The 24,363-nt window shown below is 51.9% G+C and overlaps 2 protein-coding genes across 2 annotated transcripts in view; one reads left to right on the forward strand and one right to left on the reverse strand.

Annotated features, from left to right (window-relative positions):
* PINLYP (phospholipase A2 inhibitor and LY6/PLAUR domain containing) overlaps positions 1-404 on the reverse strand; it is an 8,717-nt gene extending 8,313 nt beyond the window's left edge. The window contains exon 1 of the mRNA XM_077747079.1: positions 321-404. The gene's annotated coding sequence lies outside the window, so the exon portion shown is untranslated. The remainder of the gene's footprint in view (positions 1-320) is intronic.
* XRCC1 (X-ray repair cross complementing 1) overlaps positions 1-23,546 on the forward strand; it is a 26,762-nt gene extending 3,216 nt beyond the window's left edge. Inside the window, exons 3-17 of the mRNA XM_077747077.1 lie at positions 6,916-7,026; positions 16,749-16,907; positions 17,786-17,860; positions 17,956-18,061; positions 18,259-18,368; positions 18,441-18,552; positions 19,139-19,397; positions 19,699-19,815; positions 20,552-20,645; positions 20,767-20,899; positions 21,371-21,425; positions 21,519-21,658; positions 22,680-22,770; positions 23,131-23,206; positions 23,312-23,546. Of these exons, the coding sequence (XP_077603203.1) occupies positions 6,916-7,026; positions 16,749-16,907; positions 17,786-17,860; positions 17,956-18,061; positions 18,259-18,368; positions 18,441-18,552; positions 19,139-19,397; positions 19,699-19,815; positions 20,552-20,645; positions 20,767-20,899; positions 21,371-21,425; positions 21,519-21,658; positions 22,680-22,770; positions 23,131-23,206; positions 23,312-23,425 (1,752 nt within the window). The 3' untranslated portion in view covers positions 23,426-23,546. The remainder of the gene's footprint in view (positions 1-6,915; positions 7,027-16,748; positions 16,908-17,785; positions 17,861-17,955; positions 18,062-18,258; positions 18,369-18,440; positions 18,553-19,138; positions 19,398-19,698; positions 19,816-20,551; positions 20,646-20,766; positions 20,900-21,370; positions 21,426-21,518; positions 21,659-22,679; positions 22,771-23,130; positions 23,207-23,311) is intronic.
* Positions 23,547-24,363: the final 817 nt, after the last annotated feature.

Genomic DNA, 24,363 nt, shown 5'->3' on the forward strand with positions numbered 1-24,363 from the left:
GTGAGAGGTAGGTCATGAGCTAACGGGGTGGGGGTGGAGGGCCCCCAACACACCGGAGGCCTGAAAGCCACTGTAAACACGTCAGCTCTTACTCTGGACGAGGCAGGAGCCACGGGAGGGCCCTGAGCAGCGGAGGAGCAGAATCGGACCGAGGTTCCCATGGAACCCTGGCTTCCGTGCTGAGAATAAAGCGCAGGGGGCGCGTGCAGGAGCAAGCTGCATGGCACCAGCCGTGAACTTGTGCCGCGTTAGAGACACTTCAGGAAATCTGACGGCACGTGGCGACTGCCAGCGTGCAGGGCGGCCCCAGATCCACCTACCGCTAATTGTGAGTCTTCTCAAGCAAGCGCAAAAGGCAGAAATTTCTGGACACCGATGCATGTACACTGCTCCGTGGCGTGTTCTACTCCCCTGTATTTTTTCCTCCAAACAATATGATGCAACCTCTGGCTATTGCCACACAGGGTCCAACCCTCTGCTCGTCACGGCCACACACACCTTTTTTGTTGGCAGCAGCCGAAGGAGGCTCCGTGAATAACCTGCCCCCTGCTTCCGGGAGGGGTGTTCCAGCCTCTTGGCTCACCGCACCTGGGCCAGAGCGGTGGCTGGGACAACGTCCAGGAGGCTCCGGTGCCGCACGCCCCATTGGCACGAACTCTTTGAGAGAAATGCCCAGTGGGGGCGCCTGGGTGGCTCAGTCAAGTTAAGTGTCAGACTTGGCTCACATCATAATTTCACAGTTCACGGTTTCAAGCCCTGCGTCAGGCTCTGTGCTGACAGAGCTTGGAGCCTGGAGCCTGCTTCAATTTTTTTTTAATGTTTTATTTATTTTTGAGAGAGAGAGAGAGAGAGAGACAGCGTGAGCAGGGGAGGGTCAGAGAGAGAGGGAGACACAGAATCCGAAGCAGGCTCCAGGCTCTGAGCTAGCTGTCAGCACAGAGCCTGATGCAGGGCTTGAAGCCATGAACTGTGAGATCATGACCTGAGCTGAAGTTGGACGCTCAACCGACGGAGCCACCTAGGTGCCCCTAGTCCATTGCACTTTTATTAACTGAACTTTTTGAATGAGTATGATGTGTATATGGTGCGAAATTTAAAGGGCACAAAAGGGTTTACACTTCCCTCTCGCCACTTGCTTCCATCCCACCCTCTCTGTCCACAGGCAACCACTGTTAGGAGTTTCTCACACGGCCCTCCTGGGTCACTGTACACATACAAGCACATTAATATCCACCTCTTCCACCAAGTACCTAGTATACACACTGTTATCCCCCATGCTTGCTTTCAAATAGCAGTCTGTATTGGAGATCTGCTGACCCTGGGTAAAGTTCTACCTTATTCCTTTAATTTTTGTTTTTAATATTTATTTTTGAGAGAGAGAGAGAGAGAGAGACAGGGCGCAAGCAGGGGAGTGTCAGAGAGAGAGGGAGACACAGAATCCAAAGCAGGCTCCAGGCTCTGAGCTGTCCGCACAGTGCCCAGTGCAGGGCTTGAACCTATGAATTGTGAGATCATGACCTGAGCTGAAGTTGGACCCTTAACCCAACGAGCCACCCAGGCGCCTCTACCTTATTCCTTTAAGTGGTGCATAACACTGCCTTTCTTGGACGTGGAACTGGTTTTTGGTTTGTTTGTTTGTTTTGTTTTGTTTTTTTAGAAAGAATGGGAAGGGGAAGAGGGAGAGACGGAGAATCTTAAACAGGCCTGATGCTCAGCACAGAGCCCGACGCAGGGCTTGATTCCACGACCTGAGATCATGATCTGAGCTGAAATCAAGAGTCAGACGCTCAAGGGGCGCCTGGGTGGCTTAGTTGGTTAAGNTAAGCTGTCCGCACAGAGCCCAGTGCAGGGCTTGAACCTATGAATTGTGAGATCATGACCTGAGCTGAAGTTGGACCCTTAACCCACTGAGCCACCCAGGCGCCTCTACCTTATTCCTTTAAGTGGTGCATAACACTGCCTTTCTTGGACGTGGAACTGGTTTTTGGTTTGTTTGTTTTGTTTTGTTTTTTTAGAAAGAATGGGAAGAGGAAGAGGGAGAGACGGAGAATCTTAAACAGGCCTGATGCTCAGCACAGAGCCCGATGCAGGGCTTGATCCCACGACCTGAGATCATGATCTGAGCTGAAATCAAGAGTCAGACGCTCAAGGGGCGCCTGGGTGGCTTAGTTGGTTAAGCATCCAACTTTCGCTTAGGTCATGATCTCACGGTTCGTGGGTTCGAGCCCTGCGTCAGGCTCTATGCTGACAGCTCAGAGCCTGGAGCCTGTTTCAGATTCTGTGTCTCCCTCTCTCTCTGGCCCTCCCCTGCTCACGCTGTCTCTCTCTCTCTCTCTCCTAGAAATAGAAAAAATTAAAAAAAGAGTCAGACGCTCAACCAGCTGAGCCACCCAGGTGCCTCCCAGAACAATTTTTTTAACACAATGTGTCTCAAGAACTCTGTGAACCTTCCCAGCCACATTTGTTCTGTCATGAGTTGCGTCTTATTCCTGAGAAAGGTGCACATGAGCCTGGCAGCTGATGCGGACACTTTATGCTTAGGCCTTTCTCCTAAGCACTGACCCTGAACACTCATTTGTGTGTTTTGTTTTGTTTTTTTTCCTTTGAGATAAAATCCATATAACATGAAATTCGCCATTGAATCATGTCCAGTGTACAGTTCAGTGGTTCTGGCATAGTGGTAGCATTCTGCCATCACCACCGTTAACTGAGAACCTTTTCATCACCCACAAGAAACCCCGCAACCATTCCACATTGACTCCCAGTTCCCCTCTTCCCAAGCTGCCCCCAGCTACCACTGGTCTACCTTTTGTCTCTGTGGATTTCCAGACATGTCACATAAATAGGATCACACGCTATGGCCTTTGTTTCTTTCACTGAGCCACGTTTTTGAGGTTCCCACGTGTCGCGTGCACCAGTACTCCATCTCTTTCTACAAAAACTCTTCCGTTACGTGGAAGTACCACAACAGTGTACATCCATTCATAGATTGATGGACATTTGGGTTGTCCCCCTGTGTAAACACTGGGGTCCGAAAACTTTTATCAAAAAGAAGAAATACAGGGCACCTGGGTGGCTCAGTTGGTTAAACATCTGACTTCCGCTCAGGTCATGATCTCCCAGTTCATGGGTTTGAGCCCCGTGTTGGCTCTGTGCTGACAGCTCGGAGCCTGGAGCCTGCTTCAGATTCTGTGTGCCTCTCTTTCTGTCTCTGCCCCTCCCCTTGTGCTCTGTGTCTCTCGAAAATAAATATTAAAAAAAGAAGAAGAAATACAAGGGAGTATGTGTGCATGTTTAAAGTAGAAGTAGTTAATGTGCGCGACAAAGATCATTCATTCAGGATACAGATAGGGGCTTGTGCTTTGTCGTGTGGGAGAGGTAGAGATGTTGTGTTTTACCTCAAGGGTTGAAATACAGTTGAGGAGTGTTGGTTTATAGTCAGGCGGATGGGTTCCAAATTTCTGTCCTGGTCATTAGCTGCGTGCGACATGTGATCTACTTATTTGGCCTCTGAGCGTCAGTTCCCCCTTCTGTAAACCTGGGGTAGTAACAGACCCTTCCTTCTAAGGCGGCTGTGAGGAGTCAGGGACGGCTGGCCCAGGGAGAGCTGAGCCAGCCGTGAGGACAGAATAATGGCCCCGAAAAGATTTCCCATCCTGATCCCTGGGACCTGTGAATATGTCACCTAATGGCAAAGGGGACTTTATGGCTATGATGAAGTTAGGGATCTTGAGACGATGAGATTAGCTCGTATTATTTGAGGGGCAAGGGGGCCCAGTGTCATCACAAGGGTCCTTATAAGGGCAAAAGGGGGCGGGAGAGCCACAGAGTGAGACATAGAGATGGAAACAGAAGTCGGAGAGATGCTTTTGCTGGCTTCGAAGGTGGAGGAGGGGCCACAAGCTGAGGAATGCACATGGCTTCTAGAAGCTGGAAATAAGGCAAGGACACAGATTCTCCCCTAGAACCTCCAGAAGGAATGCGGCCCGCCGACACCTGGATTTCAGCCCGCGTAAGACCATGTTTCAGACTTCTGACCTTCAGGTCTGTAAGGTCTGCTTTCCGCCAGTAAGCTCGTGGTAATTTGTTACAGCCGCAGCAGGAAACTAATACACTGAGCACCTGGCACGCGGTGAGAACCTGAAAGCGTTGGCCGTGATGACCCCTTTGTGACAGATGGGGACACTGAGGCGAATGCCCCACCAAAGCCACTTGGTCAGGAAGGGCAGAGCCTGAATTACGACTCAGGGGGCATTTGTTCCTCCTGCAAGTGGTTAGTGAGGGCTTCCCATCCATCTGTCCGTCCATGCACTGGGCACATATCAGAGCCTTCTGTGGTAACGGTAGCAGTGACATTTATGAAGTGTTTGCTCTGCAACAGGCCCTGTTCAAGGGGCTTGGTATGTATTCTTCATTTGAACCTTCACACGACTCTATGAGTTAGAAGTTCCTATTGTCCCCATTTCACAGGTTAGGGAACTGAGGCTCAAGGGGTGAAATGAAACTATTTGCTCTGGGCTTATGCGGCAGTAAGCAAGCAGAGCTGGGAAGGACCAGACACTGTCCTTGGCATTCAGGATGCAGTGGAGGACGACTTAGATACTGTCTCTGCCTTCATGGAGCTTAAAAGTCTGGTGGGAGGAAACAGATGCACGACAAATGCAAATAAAAAGTGTAGTTACATACATAATATTAAGTGGGGAAACTGAGGAAAAATAAAGCAGGGTTAGGGGTAGAGCAAAGCACCTGGTTAGGAGGTGAGGGGCCAGGCCACTTAGGTTGGCCTAAGTATGTCACTTAGAGGTGACATCTAAGCAGAGACCTGAATGATGGAAAGAGCCAGCCATGGGAAGGTTTGAGGGGAGAGCGGTCTGGGCAGGGGGGAATGGCAGGTGCAAAGGCCCTGTGGTGGGGAGGAGCCAGCCTGTTCTTGGGACAGAAGGAAGGGCTGTGTGGCTGGAGGAGAGCCATTAAGTCTGGCAAGAGGCTGGGAAGTCAGACTAGGGCTACTTGGGCAGCACCACACACGGTCCCGGGGCTCAGAGCTGCAAAGGCAGGAGGCCAGCTTGGCTCGGCCTTGGCAAGCCCCTCCCCGCAGCACCGCCTCTTTCTCGGGCGCACCTGTGATGTGGTGGAGGGGCACGCGTGGACGCTAGCCAGCCCGCCTGGGCTCCAGTCCCTGCCCCGCCACTCACCAGCTGTGTGACTCGGGGTGGGGGTGGGGGGGGAAGTTACATAACCACTTCCTGCCTCCGTTTGCTCATGTGTTAAGTGGAGATAATAATAGCCCCTGCCTGGCAGAGCCGTTGTGAGGAGAGAAGACACATGTGTGACGTGTCGGGTGCAACGTGAGCACTTAGATGTTTGCTGCAAGTGTTGGGTTGTCATTATTCTGAGTCATCTCAGCTCCCTGCGGGAGGAGGGCTGTTGTGACAGTCTGCCGATTCCACACAAAAGGAAAGTGGCGCTCAAGAAAGGTTGCACCGTCACCCAGGGTTGCACAACTTGGAAATGGCAGGGCTGGGTTTGAACCCAGGCTTGCCTTACCCCAAGTCCAGGCCCTTTCCTCCCATATAGGGATGTCCCTGTTTCTAGCAGTGTGTAGGTGAAGCCTGGGCGACCTCCTCACTGGGGGGCGATAGAGATTGGAGCATCCGATGATCGTGGGGGCGGTGGCCTATGTACCTTTGAGTGTTGTTAATAATTTGTCACTCTAGGAGCCAAATAAAAGAGCCCCGAACTGGGAAGAGGGCTTGCCTCAGCCGTTCCTAACCGCCTTCCACCCCCACATGGCTTTGTGTGCCTTTAACTGTCAGACTGAAATAGCAGAACCTTTGCAGGAAGCCCACCTACAGGAGAATTCCTTTCTTCTTTCAGCACGTAATTTTTAATTGTCAAGCCTTGACTAATAATGCCTCCTGATTGACAGGGGTAGAGCGCTTACCACCTGCTGTGAAGTGTGGCCATAGTGTTCATGTGTATAAACCTGGGTGTGGGGATTATCCCCGTTCTACAGATGAGCAAACTGAGGCTCCAAGAGGTTAGTTATAAGACAAGGCCATATAGCTAGTGTGTGGCAGAGCTGGGATTCAAACCCAGGAGTCAGTGGTGAGCAAAACCACACCAGGCCCTACCCTGAGGGAGCATCCATGGAGTCCTGTGTGATTGGGGGTGGGGGTGACACATGTGCTATTTGTGTGCATGATTTAAAAAAAATTTTTTTAGGGGCGCCTGGGTGGTTCAGTTGGCTGGGCGTCCAACTTTGGCTCAGGTCATGATCTCACGGTTTGTTGGTTTGAGCCCCGCGTTGGGCCCTCTGCTGACAGCTGGGAGCCTGGAGCCTGCTTCGGATTCTGTGTCTCCCTCTCTCTGCCCCTCCCTTATTCGCTCTCCCTCTCTCTTTCNATTAAAAAAAATTTTTAAGTTTATTGTGGGGGGGATGAGTGGGGAGGGGGGAGGCAGAGAGAGAATCCCAAGCAGGCTCCATACTGCCAGTGCAGGGCCCGATGTGGGGCTTGAACTCACAAAACCATGAGATCATGACCTGAGCCGAAGCCAAGAGTCAGACGCTTAACCAGTTGAGCCACCTGGGCGCCCTGTGTGCGTGACTGTTGGAATGAAGTTGTACCTCTGGCAGGTCCCACCAGGGAGGGCTGTGTGGCGGCGGCTTATATGCCGATCTGGCAGAGCCTGGAGGAGCTGGGGAAACAAGCATAGGGANCAGTGCATATTTTCTGAACTCCGGCCATGGGCCATGCCCTGTGCTGCATGCGGGGGACACAGTGGTCCCAATCACCCTGGCCACCCGTGTCACAAGGAGACACGGTAGCCCAGACAAGGGTCGTCCCTCTCCCAAGGGGCCATAGTGAGCCCAGGGGCAGAGCAGGCACTGACCGCCGGCTTCCCCCCCCGCAGCTGGAGAAGGAGGAACAGATACACAGCGTGGACATCGGCAATGACGGCTCGGCCTTCGTGGAGGTGCTGGTGGGCAGCTCGGCCGGAGGGGCTGGGGAGCAAGACTACGAGGTAAGCGGGGTCTTGAGATGGGCCCCACCCATGCTGTTCCCTGCCCCAGCGCCCCCCACCCCCCCTCCCCAGGGCAGACACCCAAGTGTGCAACGAGGTGGCGTGAACAGCCAGAGGCAGTGGTTTGTTGTAAGAGGCCATCACAGCTTGAGAGCGGAACAGAGGTTTCACAGATGCCCTGGTGAACTGAGACTCCCGCGCTGTTTGGGAGGCCTTTATTAGTCCCCTCGTACGCGGCAAATGTTTACAAGAAGGAATGCCTTTTGCTCTGTTACAAATATTTTAAGAGTTGGCACAATCCTTTTGTTACCGGTTGAATTCTTTAGCGCCGGCTGGGAGATCAGAGTTAGCCAGCTGGCTAATCCACAGAATGTCTTGGGGTAGAAATAAGCCTACTTGAAAAAGCAAGTTTACAACTTAAAAAAAAACATTTTTTTAATCTTTATTTATTTTTGAGAGAGAGAGGAAGAGAGACAGAGTGTGAGCAGGGGAAGGGCAGAGAGAGAGGGAGACACAGAATCTGAAGTAGGCTCTAGGCTCTGAGCTGTCAACACAGAGCCTAACATGAGGCTCAAACTCACAGACCGTGAGATCATGTCCTGAGCTGAAGTCAGACACTGAACCGACTGAGCCACCCGGGGGGCCTGCAAGTTTCCAATTTTAGATAAACACACCTGTTTTCTACAAGATGAGGGTTTTTCTTGCAGTGAGAAATGGTTGCATCCGATAAAATGTACAGATCTTAAAGTACGGGTCAGTGAGTTTTGACAGCTGTGTACACCTGTGTAACCGGCCCCAGATCAAGACATAGGGCAGCAGCCCGGGGAGGCCCCTCACACCCCTTTGAATTTACTCCCCCAAATCCACCGCCCTCACCAGCTCAGGTAGCCTCTGGTCTCTCATCCACCACTACGGCGGGCTAGCTTTGCCTGACCTAGAATTTTATACACAGGGAATTTCACAGTTTGTACTCTTCTTGTGGCTGGCCTTTTTTACTCATTGTCCTGTTTTTAGAGATTCTTCCCTATTGCATGTCAGCTGAGTAGTATTTACCGTGGGCAGAGACTGCGATTTGCTCATCCATTCTCATGTGGATGGGCATCTGGGCTGTGGCCACTTTTTGACTATCACGAATGAAGCTGCCGTGAACGTTTTTGTACAGGCTTCTGCGGGCAGATCTCTCTTGGGTAAATACCTAAGAGTGGAATTGCCTGGTCTTAGGGCAGATGTATGTCTTAAGCTTCTGAGACATCGCCAGTTTTCCAAAGCGGTTGTACCGTTTTCTATTCCCTTCAGCAGTAGGTGAGAGAATTCTAGGCCCTCCATATCCTTACCTACATCGACGTCGCCAGAGTTTTTAATTTGTTAAATCTGAGCCATTCAAATGTCTGGTTGCTGGCACTTTATTATGAGTTCAGTTTGCATTTTCCTGACAAGTAATGACATCGTATAGCCTTTCGCGTACTTACTAGTCCCTCATTTATCTTATTCTGTGAAGCATCCGTTCAAATCTTTTGCTTGTTTTTTATTGGGTTGTCTTTTTGTCATGGGTGTGAATCATGGGTTCGTTTATTTTTTTTCACTTTCTTTTTCAGATACATAAGTTGCAGATTTCCCCCTTCTCGTTATCTTTGAGCTTTTTTATTAAAGTATAATTAACAGTGTTATATTGGTTTCAGGTGTGCAGTGGACTGATTCAGCAATTCTGTACCTCACTCAGTGCTCATCATGATCATTATCTAACAGTGCCTTTTGATGAGCAGAAGCTGATGAAGTCCAATCGATCAAGGTTTTTCTTTTTCTTTTCTTTTCTTCTTTCTTTTCTTTTTTTTTTTTTTTACTGCATAGTGCCTTTGTGTCCTATAAGAAACATTCACCTATCCCAAAGTAATGATGATAGGCCCTGTATTAATTTCTTATTGCTGCTATAACAAATTACCACACACTCGGTGGCTTAAAACTGTAACACAGACTTACTGGCTCACACAGTTCTAGGGGTGAGAAGTCCAAAATCTGGCTCAGTGGGCTAAAATCTTAGTGCTAGCAGGGCGGGCTCCTTCTGAAGGCTCTAGGGGAGAATCTGCTTCCTTATCTACTGCAGCTTCTAGAAGCCACGTGCATTTCTATTTCTTGGCCTGTGGTGCCTTCCGTCTTCAAAGGTAGCAACCACAATACTCTGTTTCCATCCTCACTTCTCTTACTCTGACTCTCCTGCCTTGCCCTTTGTTTATTTTTTTAAGGTATATGTATTTATTCTTGAGAGAGGAAGACAGAGGGAGACACAGAATCCTAAAGAGGCTCCAGGGTCTGAGCTGTCAACATAGAGTCTAATGTGGGGCTTGAACCCACAAACCAAGAGGTCATGACCTAAGCTGAAGTTGGGTGCTTAACTGACTGATAATACTGGGCCCACCTGTATAACCCAGGCTTATCTCTCCATCTCAAGGTACTTAATCATGTCTGCAGAGTCCCTTCTGCCATATTCACAGGTGCCAGGGATTAGCACATGGCCCTCTTTGGGGCGCCCTTATTCTGCCTACTGCCATCTTCTGTGGTTTCTTCTTAGAGGCTTTATGGTTTTAGATTTTACATGTATTTATTAGTTTGCTTGTTTTATTTTGAGAGAGAGAAAGCAAGCGGGGAAGGGGCAAAGAGAGAGGGAGACACAGAAGCCCAAGCAGGCTCTATGCTATCAGTGCAGAGCCTGACTTGGGGCTCAAACTCACAAACCGTGAGCCTAAGTCAAGAGTTGGATGCTTAACTGACTAAGCCAGCCAGTTGCCCCTAGACTTTACATTTAGATCTCTGATGCACCTCAAATGAATTTTTGTATATTGCATGAAGTAGAGGACAAGGTCTTTTGTTCCTTGTTTTACACTTAAGAAAAAAAAAAAAGATTTTCCTGGGGCACCTAGCTGACTCTCTCAGTGGAGTACGCGATACGACTCTTGATCTCGGTTGTGAGTTTGAGCCCCACGTTGGGTGTAGAGATTACTTAAAAATAAAATCCTTAGGGGCGCCTGGCCGGCTCAGTCAGTTAAGCCTTGGACTTTTGACCTTGGCTCAGGTCATGATCTCACCATTTGTGAATTTGAGCTCCACATCGGGCTCTGCGCTGATAGCACGGAGCCTGCTTGGGAGTCTGTCTCTCCCTCTCTCTGCTTCTCCCTCCCTCTGTCTCTCTCAAAATAAACAAACTTCAAAAAATAAAATAAAATCTTTTAAAAAAGGATTTTTCTTTTCCTATTGAATTGTTTTGGCTCTTTTATTGAAAATTAGCTGATCATAAATGTGTAGGTTTATTTCTGTGCTCTATTCTGTTTCATTGATATAGATGTTTATCTTGGGCCAGTACCACACTGTCTTCATGATAAATATTGAAACAAATTGTGTTGGACTTCCAGCTTTGGTTTTCAAGAGTCCCTTGGTTATTCTAGATCCTTAGCATTTATTTCCATGTACGTTATTAAACCAGCTTATCAATAAGTTTATTTACTTCCGACTTACAGAAAAGTTACAAAAATGGTACAAAGGATTCCCTTATAATCTTCACTCAGGTTCCTCAAATGTTATATGTGTACGTATTTTTTACTGAACTGAAAGTTGCCCTTGTTATTCCTGTTAACGACAGTGAATATTTCCTAAACTAGGAGACATTCTCTTAACCTCAGTACAGTGACCAAAATTAGGGAATTAATGTTGATCTGGTACTCTGTCATCTGATCTCAGACTCTGTTCAGATTGTCTTCATTATCCTAGTAACGTTCTTAACAGCAAAAGAAAATTCAGGATCACGCATTGCACTGATTTGTCACGTCTGCTTGGTTTCCCTTCCCTGGGAGCAGTTCTTGTGACTTCCTTGGCATTTTACGCCATTGACATTTTGGAAGAGTACAGGTCAGTGACAGTGTCAAGTATCACTCATTGTACAAAACATGTGACGTTTCCTCATGATGAAATTTAGGTCATACAGCTTTGTCCCGAACACCCCAGAGGGGGTGTTGCGTTCTCAGTGCGTCCGACCACGGAGCACATGCTGTTGTTGACCTGCTCTGTTACTGGTGGTGTTAACTTGGATCATTTTTCTTAAGGTGGTTTATTAAGGACCAGGCTTGTGCACTGTCAGATTGTTGTTTTGCTCTTTGTAAATGGTTAAGTCTCATTTAGGAAAATACTTGGAGGCCATATAAATATCTTGTTGCTCCACCAACTCATACTCACTAGTCTTCGCATCTATGATTGATTCTTGCCTAATTATTGATGCTGTTTGAATTATATTTTTAAAAAATATCATTTCCCAGTTGTTGATAGCATAATAAAAAATATATATCGACCTTGTATCTTGCGACCTTGCTAAATTTAGTTATTGATTCTTTTAGGAGAATCCTATGAAATTTGTAGATTCCTGGGGAGGTTTTTTTTTTTTTTTAACAAAGATAGTCACACTGTATGTGAATAAAGACAGTTTTCTTGCTTTCTAATCTTTATGCTTTTATTTTTTCTGTGTCTCATTTTCTCACACTGGCTAGTATCTGTAGTCTGATGTCACATGGAGGCGTTGAGGGCACACATCCTTGTGTTGCCCATGACCTTCAGGGGGATTATTGAATCTTCACCATGAAATACGATGTCGGCTGGAGATTGGCTTGTCTGTGTTCACTGTCAGGTTGAACACGTTCTTTTCTTTTCTTCTTTTTTTTTTTTTTTTGAAAAAAGTTTTTTAAACATGTTCTTTTCTAGACCTACTTTCACGAGAGCTTTTTTTTGTGGATGTGTGTAGAGTTGAATCAAGCACTTTTTTTGATCTGTGAGGTACATTTTCACAAACGAGGGTATCCTTTAGCAAACATTCTCATTCTCAAGGTCATATTAAGTTGTAAAAAGGCAAACTGAAGCTCACTGAATTTTGACCAGTTTATTTGAGCAAACCATTCAAATTGGGGACCTACACTGAAAATGATTAGGGGTTCTGTGTGGGCAGGCTAGAGCAGTTTCTGTTTTGTGTTTTCATAATGAAGCTAGCTCCTGCTGCCACAACTTAAAAAAAATATTTTTTTTAATGCTTATTTATTTTTTAGAGAGAGAATGCGAGTTGGGGAGGGGCAGAGAGAGAGGGAGACACAGAATCCAAAGCAGCCTCCAGGTTATAAGCCGTTAGCGCAGAGCCCAGCGCGGGGCCTCAGCTCACACACTGGTAGATCACGAACTGAGCTGAAGTCGGATGCTTAACCAACTGAGCCACCCAGGCGCCCTGGGCAGAGATTTTTATAGAGAAGATGGCCAAAGCAAACCAAAGAAACGACTTAACCGGCTACAGCTTTAAACGGTTGCCTCGTTTGGGAAAAGCTAGTTATTTGGCTGTTAGAATAGTTGTTCTTGAATTTTATTCTCTCCAACTTGAGAAATTTAGTTCACTGTGTGTGACACGTTGTGTGTGTGTTTAATTTTCTAACTGTGGCTTAGGTTTGGGTTTATTCACAGAGGCTCCCTCATCACTAGAGGCATCCAGTCTAAAACCCCCGCTTGTCAACTGTTTTAACAAAGTCAGGAGTCCTTGGGACTANTGAGCCGAAGTTGGACACTTAACCGACTGAGCCACCCAGGCGCCCCTCAAAATTCTGTTTATAACGATGACAACTGAGGAAGTGTGTTTTTAGCTAAAATTCTGTCGTGTCTTTTGGTAAATGTCTATTATTCGCCCTCTTATCTATCTAGCAAGATGGAATGGCTACTCAGGGCTTTATTTTTTTCAAAGTCTGAGAATGCCTATGCCCAAGAGTCTCCCATTTTTGTCAAGGTTTTTTCATTAAACTTCTGCTGGACTCTTGCGTTTTTATTATAACTTCTAACCAGGACTGAATTAAAGACTCCAGAACTTGTGATGTTTGACTTCCACCCCGAGACCAGGCAGGGCTGGAAGAGTCAAGAAAGAAAAGGAGACTCACGGGCAGAGCAGGGCTGGTCCACATTGGTGTTGCCTGTACAAACCAGGCATAAGGCACCTACTGTCATAACTGCTACCACTTTCTACAAATTCAGTGGGTTCTTTTCTTCACTCTCCAAATTCTAGAAGGGAGATACATAAGGTTTTGAGGTTAAAACAGTCTAGGGGCGCCTGGGTGTCTCAGTCGGTTAAGCGTCCAGCTTCAGCTCAGTTCATGATCTCACGGTTCGTGGGTTCGAGCCCCGCGTCGGGCTCTGTGCTGACAGCTAGCTCAGAGCCTGGAGCCTGCTTCAGATTCTGTGTCTCCCCCTCTCTCTGACCCTCCCCTGCTCATGCTGTCTCTCTCTCTCTCTCAGAAATAAAACATTAAACAAAAATTAAAACAACAGTCTAGAGAATAAAGGTTTAACCCTAGAGCCTCGAACACAGTGTTGGATAATAAAACGGTCCGACAACTAGAGTTGTTTTTTCTTTACAGTGTTTTCTGAGCCTGTATTCAGAGGAAATCTACCTCAGAGTATGGTAGCAGCTGCCCACCACAGTTTGCGTTGCCCCTTCATTGTAGTCACTCGATGATAAATTCAGCTCCCCAGTCAGCTCAAAATTAGGCCGTTTTCTAAACAAGTTAAGGCCAGGGAGATGGCCTTCCTTCTGTATAACTGGCTTCATCTTTGTTGTTTCCTTTTCTTAATCAGAGCTGAGCACAAAGAGACCGATAATTAGATTCCATGCTTTTCTCAGCAAAAGGCTTTGTTTTCTGATTTCATAAATTTCACGGCACGTCTGTGAGAAGGCACTAAGTAAAACGGAAGATACCCAACTCAAATTGGCTCCTTGCATAAGAATATAGTATATTGTTTCCTGAGGAGGGAAGTCCAGCATTAGGCAGAGAACACAGAGCCGATCTGGCAGTCGGGGGTATGGGGGCTCGGTTGGCACCTGTTGCTTCTTTTGGACTTGCCTGTGTGATTACAAAATGATTGCTGCTGCTCCGTCTGTCACGTAGTGGCACCCAAAGCAGGAAGTGGAGGAAGTGGAATGGCAGAAATTCAGGGGCGCTCTCTGTCCTGTTTCTCCGTGCTAAGGAAGGAAAATCTCTCCCAGCAGCACCCCAGCAGCCTTCCTCTTACCATCACATTGGCCAAGTGGGTCACGTGCCTGTCCCCAAGCAGCCATTGGCAGAGGGAATTGGATTGTCTGGACCGATCCTGGTTCACCCCTTAGTGTTGGGCATGCAGCTCTTGCACTCTTTTTCAACTGCCTGGATGGTTCGATTCTCCTTTGTCCCTTCATCATGCTGTCAGGAGCTCCGTTTGTTTCTTTAGACTATTGAATATACTTTCTTTGAGGCTCCCGGGGGTTCAGTCGGTTAAGAGTCTGACTCTTGGTTTCGGCTCAGGTCATCATCTCACAGTTTCATGAGTTCAAACCCTGTGTCGGGCTCTGCGCTGGCACTACGGAGCCTGCTTGGGATTCTCTCTCTCCCTCTCTCTCTTTGCCCCCCCCCCCCCCACTCGTACTTGTCTGTCACTCTCAAAACAAATAAACTTAAAAAAAATATTAAAAATGTATGTATACGTACTTTCTTTTATATTGCATGTTTGATAATTTGTACGTATGCAGCCTTTGTGAGTCTGAGTCTGCACTTTGTGGTTTCTGTGCTTGTTTCCACATGCCTCACGGGTGTGTGTGTGTGTGTAATTGTTAACTTCTGTACTCTGAGAAAGTGACTGGGAAATCGCTGAGGACTTGATTTGAAGGACATTCCTCCAAAGAGGATTTGCCATGGTGTCAGGTGGCCCTGTGTCCATTCAGCATGGGTTTTTCCACGCAGATAGCTAATACGAATCTTTTACTCCATATTCTTTTTTTTTTCTTTTTTAATTTTTATTTATTTCTAGGAGAGAGAGAGACAGCGTGAGCAGGGGAGGGTCAGAGAAAGAGGGAGTCACAGACTCTGAAACAGGCTCCAGGCTCTGAGCTGGCAGTCAGCACAGAGCCCGACGCGGGGCTCGATCCCACGAACCACGAGATCATGACCTAAGCGAAAGTCGGACGCCCAACCGACTAAGCCACCTAGGTGCCCCATTTTTACTCCATATTCTTGAAAGCAGACTTGTGCTTACGATTCCTCCAGGGAAAACTCTTCACCTTTCCTCTGTTGCCCTCCAAAGCTAAGGCCTCCCACTGATTGACTCCACAAGGCATATTTTCCCCTAATTTGCTTGTGGAGGATATTGCCCTTTGAGGGGGCTCAGCTCTGTGTGATGTGGTGGCGCTGGTGGTCTCTGAGCTCTCTTCTTCCTTGCTTGGAGCCCAGGCTTCGCCCTCTGTTCCCTCTCTGCCTCTGCCACCCAGTAACATTACATTCTCAGGGGGCCCGGGTGGCTCAGTTGAGTGTCGGACTTTTGATTTCAGCTCCGATCACGATCTCACGGTTCGCGGAACCGAGCCCCGCATTGGGCTGTGTGCTGACAGTGTGGAGCCTGCTTGGGATTCTCTCCCTCTGTCTCTGCCCCTTCCCCGCTGTCACTCACTCTCTCCCCAAATAAATAAACATTAAAAAAAAATTCTCTGGCACCCAGAGTCAGTACTTGGGCAGACACCAACCTCAGTGCCACCCACCCTATCAGTCAGGCTGCTGCCAAGAGACTGAGAGTCACCAGTTACTTTAACAGAGAATTTAACATAAACAGTTAGCAACTAGGTATTGAACCGAAGAGGTGAGAAGACTAAGGTGTGGTGAGGAAGTAATGCAGGGAGCAGCTACTCCCCGCCGTCCGGGGGACCAGAAGGACAGGGTTGGGATTACTGAAACACGTTTAGAAGCTTGGAAGTGGGGTTCCGTGGAGCTGAAACTCGGACCCTGAGGAACGGATGCTGGAATCCCTGAGAGCCCAGATGACGCCGCTTCTGCAGGTGTTAGGAGCTGAAACCAGATTCTTCTGCTGCCCTGGGGAGGGGCAGCAGCAGAAGCAGGAGCACTCCAGGGGTGATGCTCACAGGAGCTGCTAGAAGGAGGGAGTACCACCCTCCACCCACTCCCCCTCCTGTCTCTCAGCCTCTCTCTCTCTAGCTCCCTCTATTGGCAGCAGAAGAAGGAGCAGCAGGAGAAGCAGAAATGTCGCCGAGCAAATGGCTTAATAACTGGTGCAGCTCCCCCATCCCTTTGGATTCTGCTCTCTCCTTTTATTAAAATGCTTGTTTGTTTGTTTAGAGAGAGGACGAGCAGGGGAGGGGCAGAAAGAAAGGGAGACAGAGAACCCCAAGCAGGCCCCACACTGTTAGCACAGAGCCGGATGCGGGGCCGGCTCCCACGAGCCGTGAGATCGTGACCTGAGCCAAAATCGAGAGTTGGATGCTTAACTGGCAGAGCCATCCAGGCACCCCGCTGCTCTCTCATTTCTGCCCGCTGATAATTCCTCTGCCTTTCCATGGACTTAGCCGTGCGTTTCCAAAAGGTGTTTGAGTATTAGGCCAGTTGTTGTGATTATTCTCTGCTGGAGGGTGCCTTAGGTGGTGTAGCCGGCTCCGTGGCCAGATAGAGAAGACCCTATGACAGAAATTAGAGGGCGTTCATTCAGACCTGGAAGTGGAGGCCTGTGTCAGGCAGGAACTGACTGGAGGGTCAGAGGCTAGGGAAGAGAGAGGCGTGGAGGTGCAGGCTGGGTCTGGTGACTCTCTAGCGCCTACTTGGGCCCCTGTTCGTTTTCCGGCCGCTAGGAGGCGTCACTGGACTCCGCCAGCCCTAGTTCTCCTTCGATGTTCTTTCTTCCAGGTCCTGCTGGTCACTTCGTCTTTCATGTCCCCTTCTGAGAGCCGCAGTGGCGCAAACCCCAACCGCGTGCGCATTTTCGGGCCCGACAAGTTGGTCCGGGCAGCAGCTGAGAAGCGCTGGGACCGCGTCAAAATCGTCTGCAGCCAGCCCTACAGCAAGGTACCTGGGGTGGGAGCTGAGGGTGCAGGGTCCTCGGTCCTGGGCAAGGAGAGAGGTGAGGGGCCAATACTGAGTCCCAGAGGACTGAGCTGGGAGGACTGGGCAGCTGTCCCCCCGGGGGACTAGGAGGAGGCTGGGTCTCGGAGGTCTCCGAAGTGGGTTTGCCTTCCTTCCCGTCGTGGAGGCTTCATTCCCTAGAGGATGGCTGGGAAAGGCAGACTGCAGGATCTCAGAGGGGGTGGGAGAAGGGGGCTGCTGACTCGTTAGAGGAGTAGTCTAATAGTTACCCTCATGGGATCTGGGGTCTGACGCTGGGTCCACCACTTCTTAGCTGTGTGACCTTGGGCAAGTGACTTCACCTTTCTGGCCTCAGTTTCCGGATCCAAATAGGGTTGCTGTGAGTTAAGGATCCTAAGCTGTGGCAACAAGGAGACTCGAGTGTATCATGACACAGTAGAGGTAGACTTCTTGCCCACAGACCTGTCTTTGGGAGTGTTTGGCCGGTCCTCCGGGCTTCTCTAGCCGGTAGAGCAGGAAGGAGCCTGGAGCATTTCTGTGTTCCAGAAGCAGCACACAGTGCTCCCTCCTGTCCTGTAGTCAGGAATTTGAGCATGTGTGAGAGGATTCGCCTGGACACCCAGCTGCCTTTGCCACTTGCCGTGAGGCTAACGGAGCTGATGCCTGTAAAGAGCTCATAGCCACGCCTGGCCCGGGGTTAGGGCTCACTGCCAGCTTGATGTTCCCTCGTCGCCATTGTCCTCTGGGCACTTCCCTAGACATGTGTGTCCCTAGGAAGGAAAGAGCCAGAAGGGGGTTCCCCCCAAGTGAAAGGGGCTCTGTCTTGGCCAGACTTCTTGACTCCCATCCTCCTTTCCCAGGACTCCCCCTATGGCCTGAGTTTTATACGGTTTCACAGCCCCCCAGACAAAGAGGAGGCGGAGGCCTCACCCCAGGTAAGCTCTACCCACCACCTCCCAGAGCCTTCTCCCTACCTCTTCACCCCCACCCGCCATCAGCCACTCACCGTACTGACCTTGTGAGACCTTAGAAGGTGACCAAGCTTGGCCAGTTCCGCGTGAAGGAGGAGGACGAGGGAGCTAACTCCCTGAGACCGGGGGCCCTCTTCTTCAGCCGGATCAATAAGACGTCCCCAGGTGAGTGTGGAAACTCAGTCCTCAGCGAGTCCGGGGTTGGAACCTGGACCTGGGTCTGAGGGAGGAGGGGGCTGGGGGCCCGGACTCCCGGCTCACTACCAGGTTATGAGAGCAACGCTCTGTCCCGTGGGTAGGAGGTGCAGGGTCTTACTTAGGGCCCAGCCCTCTCACCCTGGATCCACTTTCTCCCTCTGTAGCCACAGCCACCGACCCGGCAGGACCCAGCTACGCAGCTGCTACACTGCAGGCCTCTAGTGCCGCCTCTTCAGCCTCTCCGGCCTCCAGGGCAGTAGGCAGCACCTCCAAGGTGAGATTATCAGACCCTGGTGGGGAGGAGAAGGAGAGAAGCTACAGGCCTCAACTCATCCCAAACCCTCAGCCTCAGGAGTCCCCCAAGGGGAAGAGAAAGTTGGATTTGAACCAAGAAGAAAAGAAGATGCCCAGCAAACCATCAGCCCAGCCCTCACCACCTGCCCTCAAGAGACCCAAATGTGAGCCCTGGATTCCTTGTTGTCACAGGGCCCTCTGCTCCTATATCCTGGGGGAGGGGGCCTGGGGGCCTGGACCCCTGGGTCTGAGGGAGGAGGGCCTGGGAGCTTGGACCCCTGGGTCTGAGGGAGGAGGGGCTGGGGGCCTGGACCCCTGGGTCTGAGGGAGGAGGGCCTGGGGGCCTGGACCCCTGGGTCTGAGGGAGGAGGGGCTGGGAGCTTGGACCCCTGAGTCTGAGGGAGGAGGGACTGGGGGCCTAGACTGGGGTGTGAGGGAGGAGGGGCTGGGGGCCTGGACCCCTGGGTCTGAGGGAGGAGGGCCTGGGGGCCTGGACCCCTGGGTCTGAGGGAGGAGGGGCTGGGAGCTTGGACCCCTGAGTCTGAGGGAGGAGGGACTGGGGGCCTAGACTGGGGTGTGAGGGAAGAGGGGCTGGGGGCCTGGACCCCTGGGTCCGAGGGAGGAGGGGCTGGGGGCCTGGACCCCTGGGTCTGAGGGAGGAGGGGGCTGAGGGCCTGGACTTCCGGGTCTGAGGGAAGCTGGGGTTTAGTCCCAGCAGTACTAAGTGAATCTACTCTCTGTCTTCCCCAGTGCCAGCTCCCACCCGTACCCCAGCCAGCAGCACCCCAGTCCCTACCCCGGCACGAGGTACAGTGCCGGGGAAGACCCGAGAAGCCACCGAGCCCAGGGCACCCCGAGCTGGCCCGCAGGAGCTGGGGAAGATCCTTCAGGGTGTGGTGGTGGTGCTGAGTGGCTTCCAGAACCCCTTCCGCTCAGAGCTCCGGGACAAGGCCCTGGAGCTGGGGGCCAAGTATCGGCCAGACTGGACTTCAGACAGCACCCACCTCATGTATGCCTGTGCCCTCCTCCCTGCCACGCTCCCCGCCATCCCTCTGTCTCCTCCATCTTACTTTCTGTCTCTCCCTGTGTGCCTGTCCATCTGTCTCTGCCTCTCTCTTCAGTTCTCTGTATCCTCTGCCTCTTTTTCCGATTCCTACTTTCCCTTGGTCTCTTAATGTCTTTTCTGTTTCTCTCATAGCCATCTCTTTCTCTTTTATTCGTGTTTGTCTTCCCCTCTGTCCCTGTCCCTCTTTCACATTTGCCCCCCGGACCTCACCTGGCTGACTCCACCTTCCTTCTTCCCCCACCAGCTGTGCCTTTGCCAACACCCCCAAGTACAGTCAGGTCCTAGGCCTCGGAGGCCGCATCGTGCGGAAAGAGTGGGTGCTAGACTGTCACCGAATGCGGCGGCGGCTGCCCTCCCGGAGGTGAGGCCTCGGCACACGGGTGCACACGCTGTCCCTGCCCTGTGTCCTGCGCTGGGCAGAGACAGGGATCTGGAAGGAAATCAGACTGTGGCCTCCGTATGCGGAGAGCACAGGCGGGCTGCCCAGCGTCAGCGGGCTTCTGAGAGGAGGGGTGGGGGCTGTGAGGCTGCAGAGAGAGGACTTGCCTGGGGTCTCCGAGGGCTCCGTGAAATCTGCTTCGGGAGCATGAGAAGCATGGCCGGCTGGAGAAACGCCATGTGAAAGGCACATGTGCCTGGTACATAGGAAATCCCGTGTGAGCGGTCGCTCGCTCTTAGGATCGAGCCGGGAAAGCCCCTTTCCTGGAGCGTCAGCCACTTAAGGAACCGTGAATGTGATGTCAAGGCCTCTAAAAGTGTATTTGCTTTGGAGAATTTTCCCTTAACTGATAGGTATTTCCCTAATGAGAAACTGCCTTTAATTCTCAAAAGGGAAAATTATTTCTGATTTTTTTTTTTTCTCCTTTCTGAAGTAAGGTGTTTCTTTCCCAAGAGGGAGGGGAAGCCAGGATGTGCTCAGGTCTCTGGTGTGGGCGGCTGCGGTAGCTGACGGGTTCAGTGGGGCTCTTCCGATGGTGGAAGATGAGGCATCCTGAGTGCTTGATAAAGGCCAGTCCCTGTGGCTGCCTGAGCACCCCTCCACGTCTCTTCTGGAAGACACGATGTGCCATTTGTCTGAGGCCGGGTTCCTCCCCCAGGTACCTCATGGCAGGGCCAAGCTCCAGCAGCGAGGATGAAGGGGGCTCTCCCAGCGGCAGCAGCGGGGATGAAGCCCCCAAGTTTCCCCAAAAGGTCCTGTGCCCCCTGTCCCTGTCCTGGTGGGGGAGGCGCATGGGTCTGTTGCAGTTCCCCCAGCTCTCCTGCCTCCTGTGAGAACACACACTCACAGCCATGCTGCCCCCTCCCTCCTCAGCGCCCTCAGACCAAAACCAAGCCCCCTCAGGCAGCAGGACCCAGCTCACCCCAGAGACCCACAACCCCAGAAGAGACCAAACCAGCCTCACCAGGCCCTCAGGAAGATACTGACACTGAGGGGGAACAGTCAGGTCAGAGCCTGAGAGGGGAGGGGCCTGGTCTCCTGGGTCTCCTCTTCCTCCTGGGTCTGAGGGAGGAAGTGCTGGGGGCCTAGCCTCCTGGGTCTGAGGGAGGAGGGGCTGGGGGCCTGGCCTCCTCGGTCTGAGGGAGGAGGGACTGGGGGCCTAGACTCCTGGGTCTGATGGAGGAGGAGGGGCTGGGGGCCTGGACTCCTAGGTCTGAGGGAGGAGGAGGGGCTTGGGGCCTGACCTCCTGGGTCTGAAGGAGAAGGCGGCTGGAAACCCAGACTCCTGTATCTAAGGAAGGTGGGGCTGGGTGCCAGACAGTGGATCTGGAGGAGGGGAGGCTGAGGGCCCCAGATAACTGGATCTGGAGGGCATTTGAGCTTGAGGGTTGGCACACCTGCATCTGTGCTTGGGCAAAAGTCTGGAAGGGAGGGTTTCCAAGCACGTGCCTTGCACTGACCAAGCTTCCACCTGCAGAAGAACAAGGCAATGGGGCAGAAGATTCTGGGGATACCGAGGACGAGCTGAGAAGGTAAGGCAGGGCTGGGGGTCAGGGTGGCCTCAGGCCCGGTTAGAGGGGGATCTGATCTGCACGCTCTTCCCCCATCCCTGTTGGCTCTCTCAGGGTGGCCGAGCAGAGGGAGCAAAAGCAGCCCCCTGACCAGGGGGAGAATGGCGAGGACCCATATGCAGGCTCCACAGATGAGAACACAGACAATGAGGGTCCCCCAGAGTCTCCCGAGCTGCCCGTTCCTGAGCTCCCAGGTAGGAGATCCGTCCCCGCCTCCTGAAGTGGGGTTTGTCTTTCTCACTTCTTGGCTGTGACTCCCCCCAGCCCGCCTCGGGGTCGCTGCTGCTCCCCGGCTCTCCTCCCCACCTCCTTCCCCTGCAGTCCCTGCCTCTGCTACCTTCTTGTTGCCTTAGGCCTGTTCCCTTCTGCTCCGTACCCTCCCACGACTTCCCTCTCTGTTCCCCTCCCGACTTCCTGCTGTGAGCACGTCCATCACAGCCCAGGGCTTTCCACCCAAGTGAGAACGGCACCTCCCTCACCTGCCCCCCGGGTTTGGTTCTGTTGTGTGGGATGTCACCCAGGCACACTGATCTCTGTTGGGACCCGGGTGGTGTTGGCATTGCTGTCAGTCACCCCAAAATGAATGCAGGGGGCACAGGATGGGGGGCAAGGGTCAGAGCCTCGCCAGTAGAGAATGGAGGGAGAAGCTGGGCAGCCAGCGTCTGAACAGAGGTGAGGGTCGGTAGCCACTGGAAGAGGCCGTTTCTAGCCAGTTCCTTGTGGGTGACAGGCACGTAAGTACTTTGATCCTCCAAAGCCCCAAAAGTGGCATCAGCAAACTCTTGGTCCGGAAAGTCCTGTTGAAGTGGAACAAAGGAAAGAGCCATCCTGAAGGTCAAGCCAGAGACGGCACTGGCTGAAAAGGAGCGAGGCAGCCAAGGTGAAGAGGTGACAGGCTACAGAGCCTTTAACCTCACCGAGCTAGCTAAGTGCCACCAGCCCATCTGGGATTTACCTCGTGCAAGAAACACACTGCAATAATAGCGATTTTGTCTATTACCACTAAAGAAAAACAAAAAGCTCCAGAAAGGTTCTGATGGGCCAGACTGGGAAGCACCGTGTGTCAGGGACACCCCTGCCGGGTGCTCAGAAACACCCCTCCCCCACCACCCCGCTGGCCTGCCCGTCTTGCCTCCAAGTGTTCTGTGGCTCCTGGCTGCTGCTTTGAAACTCCAGGGGCCTCACAACTTGGCCCTCCCACCATCTCCCCTGCAGACTTCTTCCAGGGCAAACACTTCTTCCTGTACGGGGAGTTCCCTGGGGACGAGCGGCGGAAGCTCAGCCGATATGTCACAGCCTTCAATGGGTCAGTGTCCAGGGGGTGGGGGCAAGGGTAGGGAGGGGTTGTGGTGGGATGTGGGAAGGAAAGCGATCGGGCAGGTGGGAGAGGGGCTCACCCTGCAGGATGGCTAGCTTCCCCTCCCTTCCCTTCTCTAAGATGAGGCTGCCCCCGACCTGCCTTCTGAAAGGATTAGCAGCGGGTGGGAGGCCTGGGTATTGGGGCCGTGGCAAGGCCGGCACATGGGAGAACTGGGAGAACGGGGCGGGAGGGGGCAGGTAGCCCGCAGGGGATATAGGTGAGGAGGGAGGATGGCCTTGGAGAATGGTTGGGGGCTGGGATGTCAGGAGAGGGGACACCAGTCCTCTGCTTCTGTCCTCCCACCAGGGAACTTGAGGACTATATGAGTGACCGGGTCCAGTTTGTGATCACGGCGCAGGAGTGGGACCCCAGCTTTGAGGAGGTGAGTTGCAGTGGGGCAGGAAAGGGGCCATCCAACCCGCCCTTGTGGCCCCTCTACTCCCTCCTCACCCACATGCTCCCGTATGCCCCCCACTGCCCCCTGCAGGCCCTGATGGACAACCCCTCCTTGGTGTTTGTCCGCCCCCGATGGATCTACAGCTGCAACGAGAAGCAGAAGTTACTTCCCCACCAGCTATATGGGGTAGTGCCCCAGGCCTAAAATATGTGCCTGCGTGCGTGTGTCTGCACGTGTGTGTACTCACGCGCGCACACACACACGCACGTGCACACACAGACACACACACACACGATGAGCTGAATAAAGGTGACCTGCTTTGGAATAGTTGCCCCTCTCTCTTACTTGGGAGTCTCCTAGAACCTCCTGGAGGCTCCCAGTTTTCTGTCTTATGTTTGGTTTCTGCTTCCCCGCTGCGGGCCAGGTGTCTCGGCTGCCCCAAGACCTGACCCCTGTCCTGGGGTCCTGGAGAGAGTGAGTGGCTCTTCATCAGGGGTTCGGTCGGGAAGAAGCTCTCCGTTGTTCTCCCCATCCGCTTACCCCTCTGGTGGCAGGGAATTGGGTTTCTAAGCCTCTGAGCCCATTCCCGGGTCTTGTTTGTTCCTCGTGGGTCCTGGGCTGGAGGCCTGGGTGCTCCTGAGGTGTGCCTCTCTCTTGAAGTCCGTCTCTACTCCCCTGGGCTGGGATATCTCCCTTTCTCAGGGCTTTCGGAAGTGGCCGTACAACTGTCACCAGCATGGTTTTTACATCACCTCGTTTGGGAAGTAAACTAGGGGAAGGGGCATTTTAATCAACCCACCCAAATCCTGGACCCCCTTCAAGCCTGCACCATAGGTAAGTTGGGAACAGAGCCAGGTGTCAGAGAATCCGGGCGGAAGCTGGATGGCGTTCTAGGCAGGGGCCATGGTGTGGGCCAAGGCCAGGATGTGGGAACGAGCCCCTAAAGGGGCAGATCTGTCTGGAAGGGTGGACACAGCCCTTGCAGCTGTGCTGTCCTACACAGTAGGCCCTGGACACAGGTAGCTATTTAAATGAACTACAATGAAATGAAAAATTCACTTCCTTGGTCACGCCAGCCACACTTCAGGTGCTCAGCGGCTGCTGTAGTGGTGCGTACAGATAGAGAACAGTGACATCACCAT

Source organism: Crocuta crocuta, unplaced genomic scaffold, assembly GCF_008692635.1.
Source record: "Crocuta crocuta isolate KB4526 unplaced genomic scaffold, BGI_CrCroc_1.0 scaffold334, whole genome shotgun sequence".
In the NCBI taxonomy this organism is placed as follows: Eukaryota; Metazoa; Chordata; class Mammalia; order Carnivora; family Hyaenidae; genus Crocuta; species Crocuta crocuta.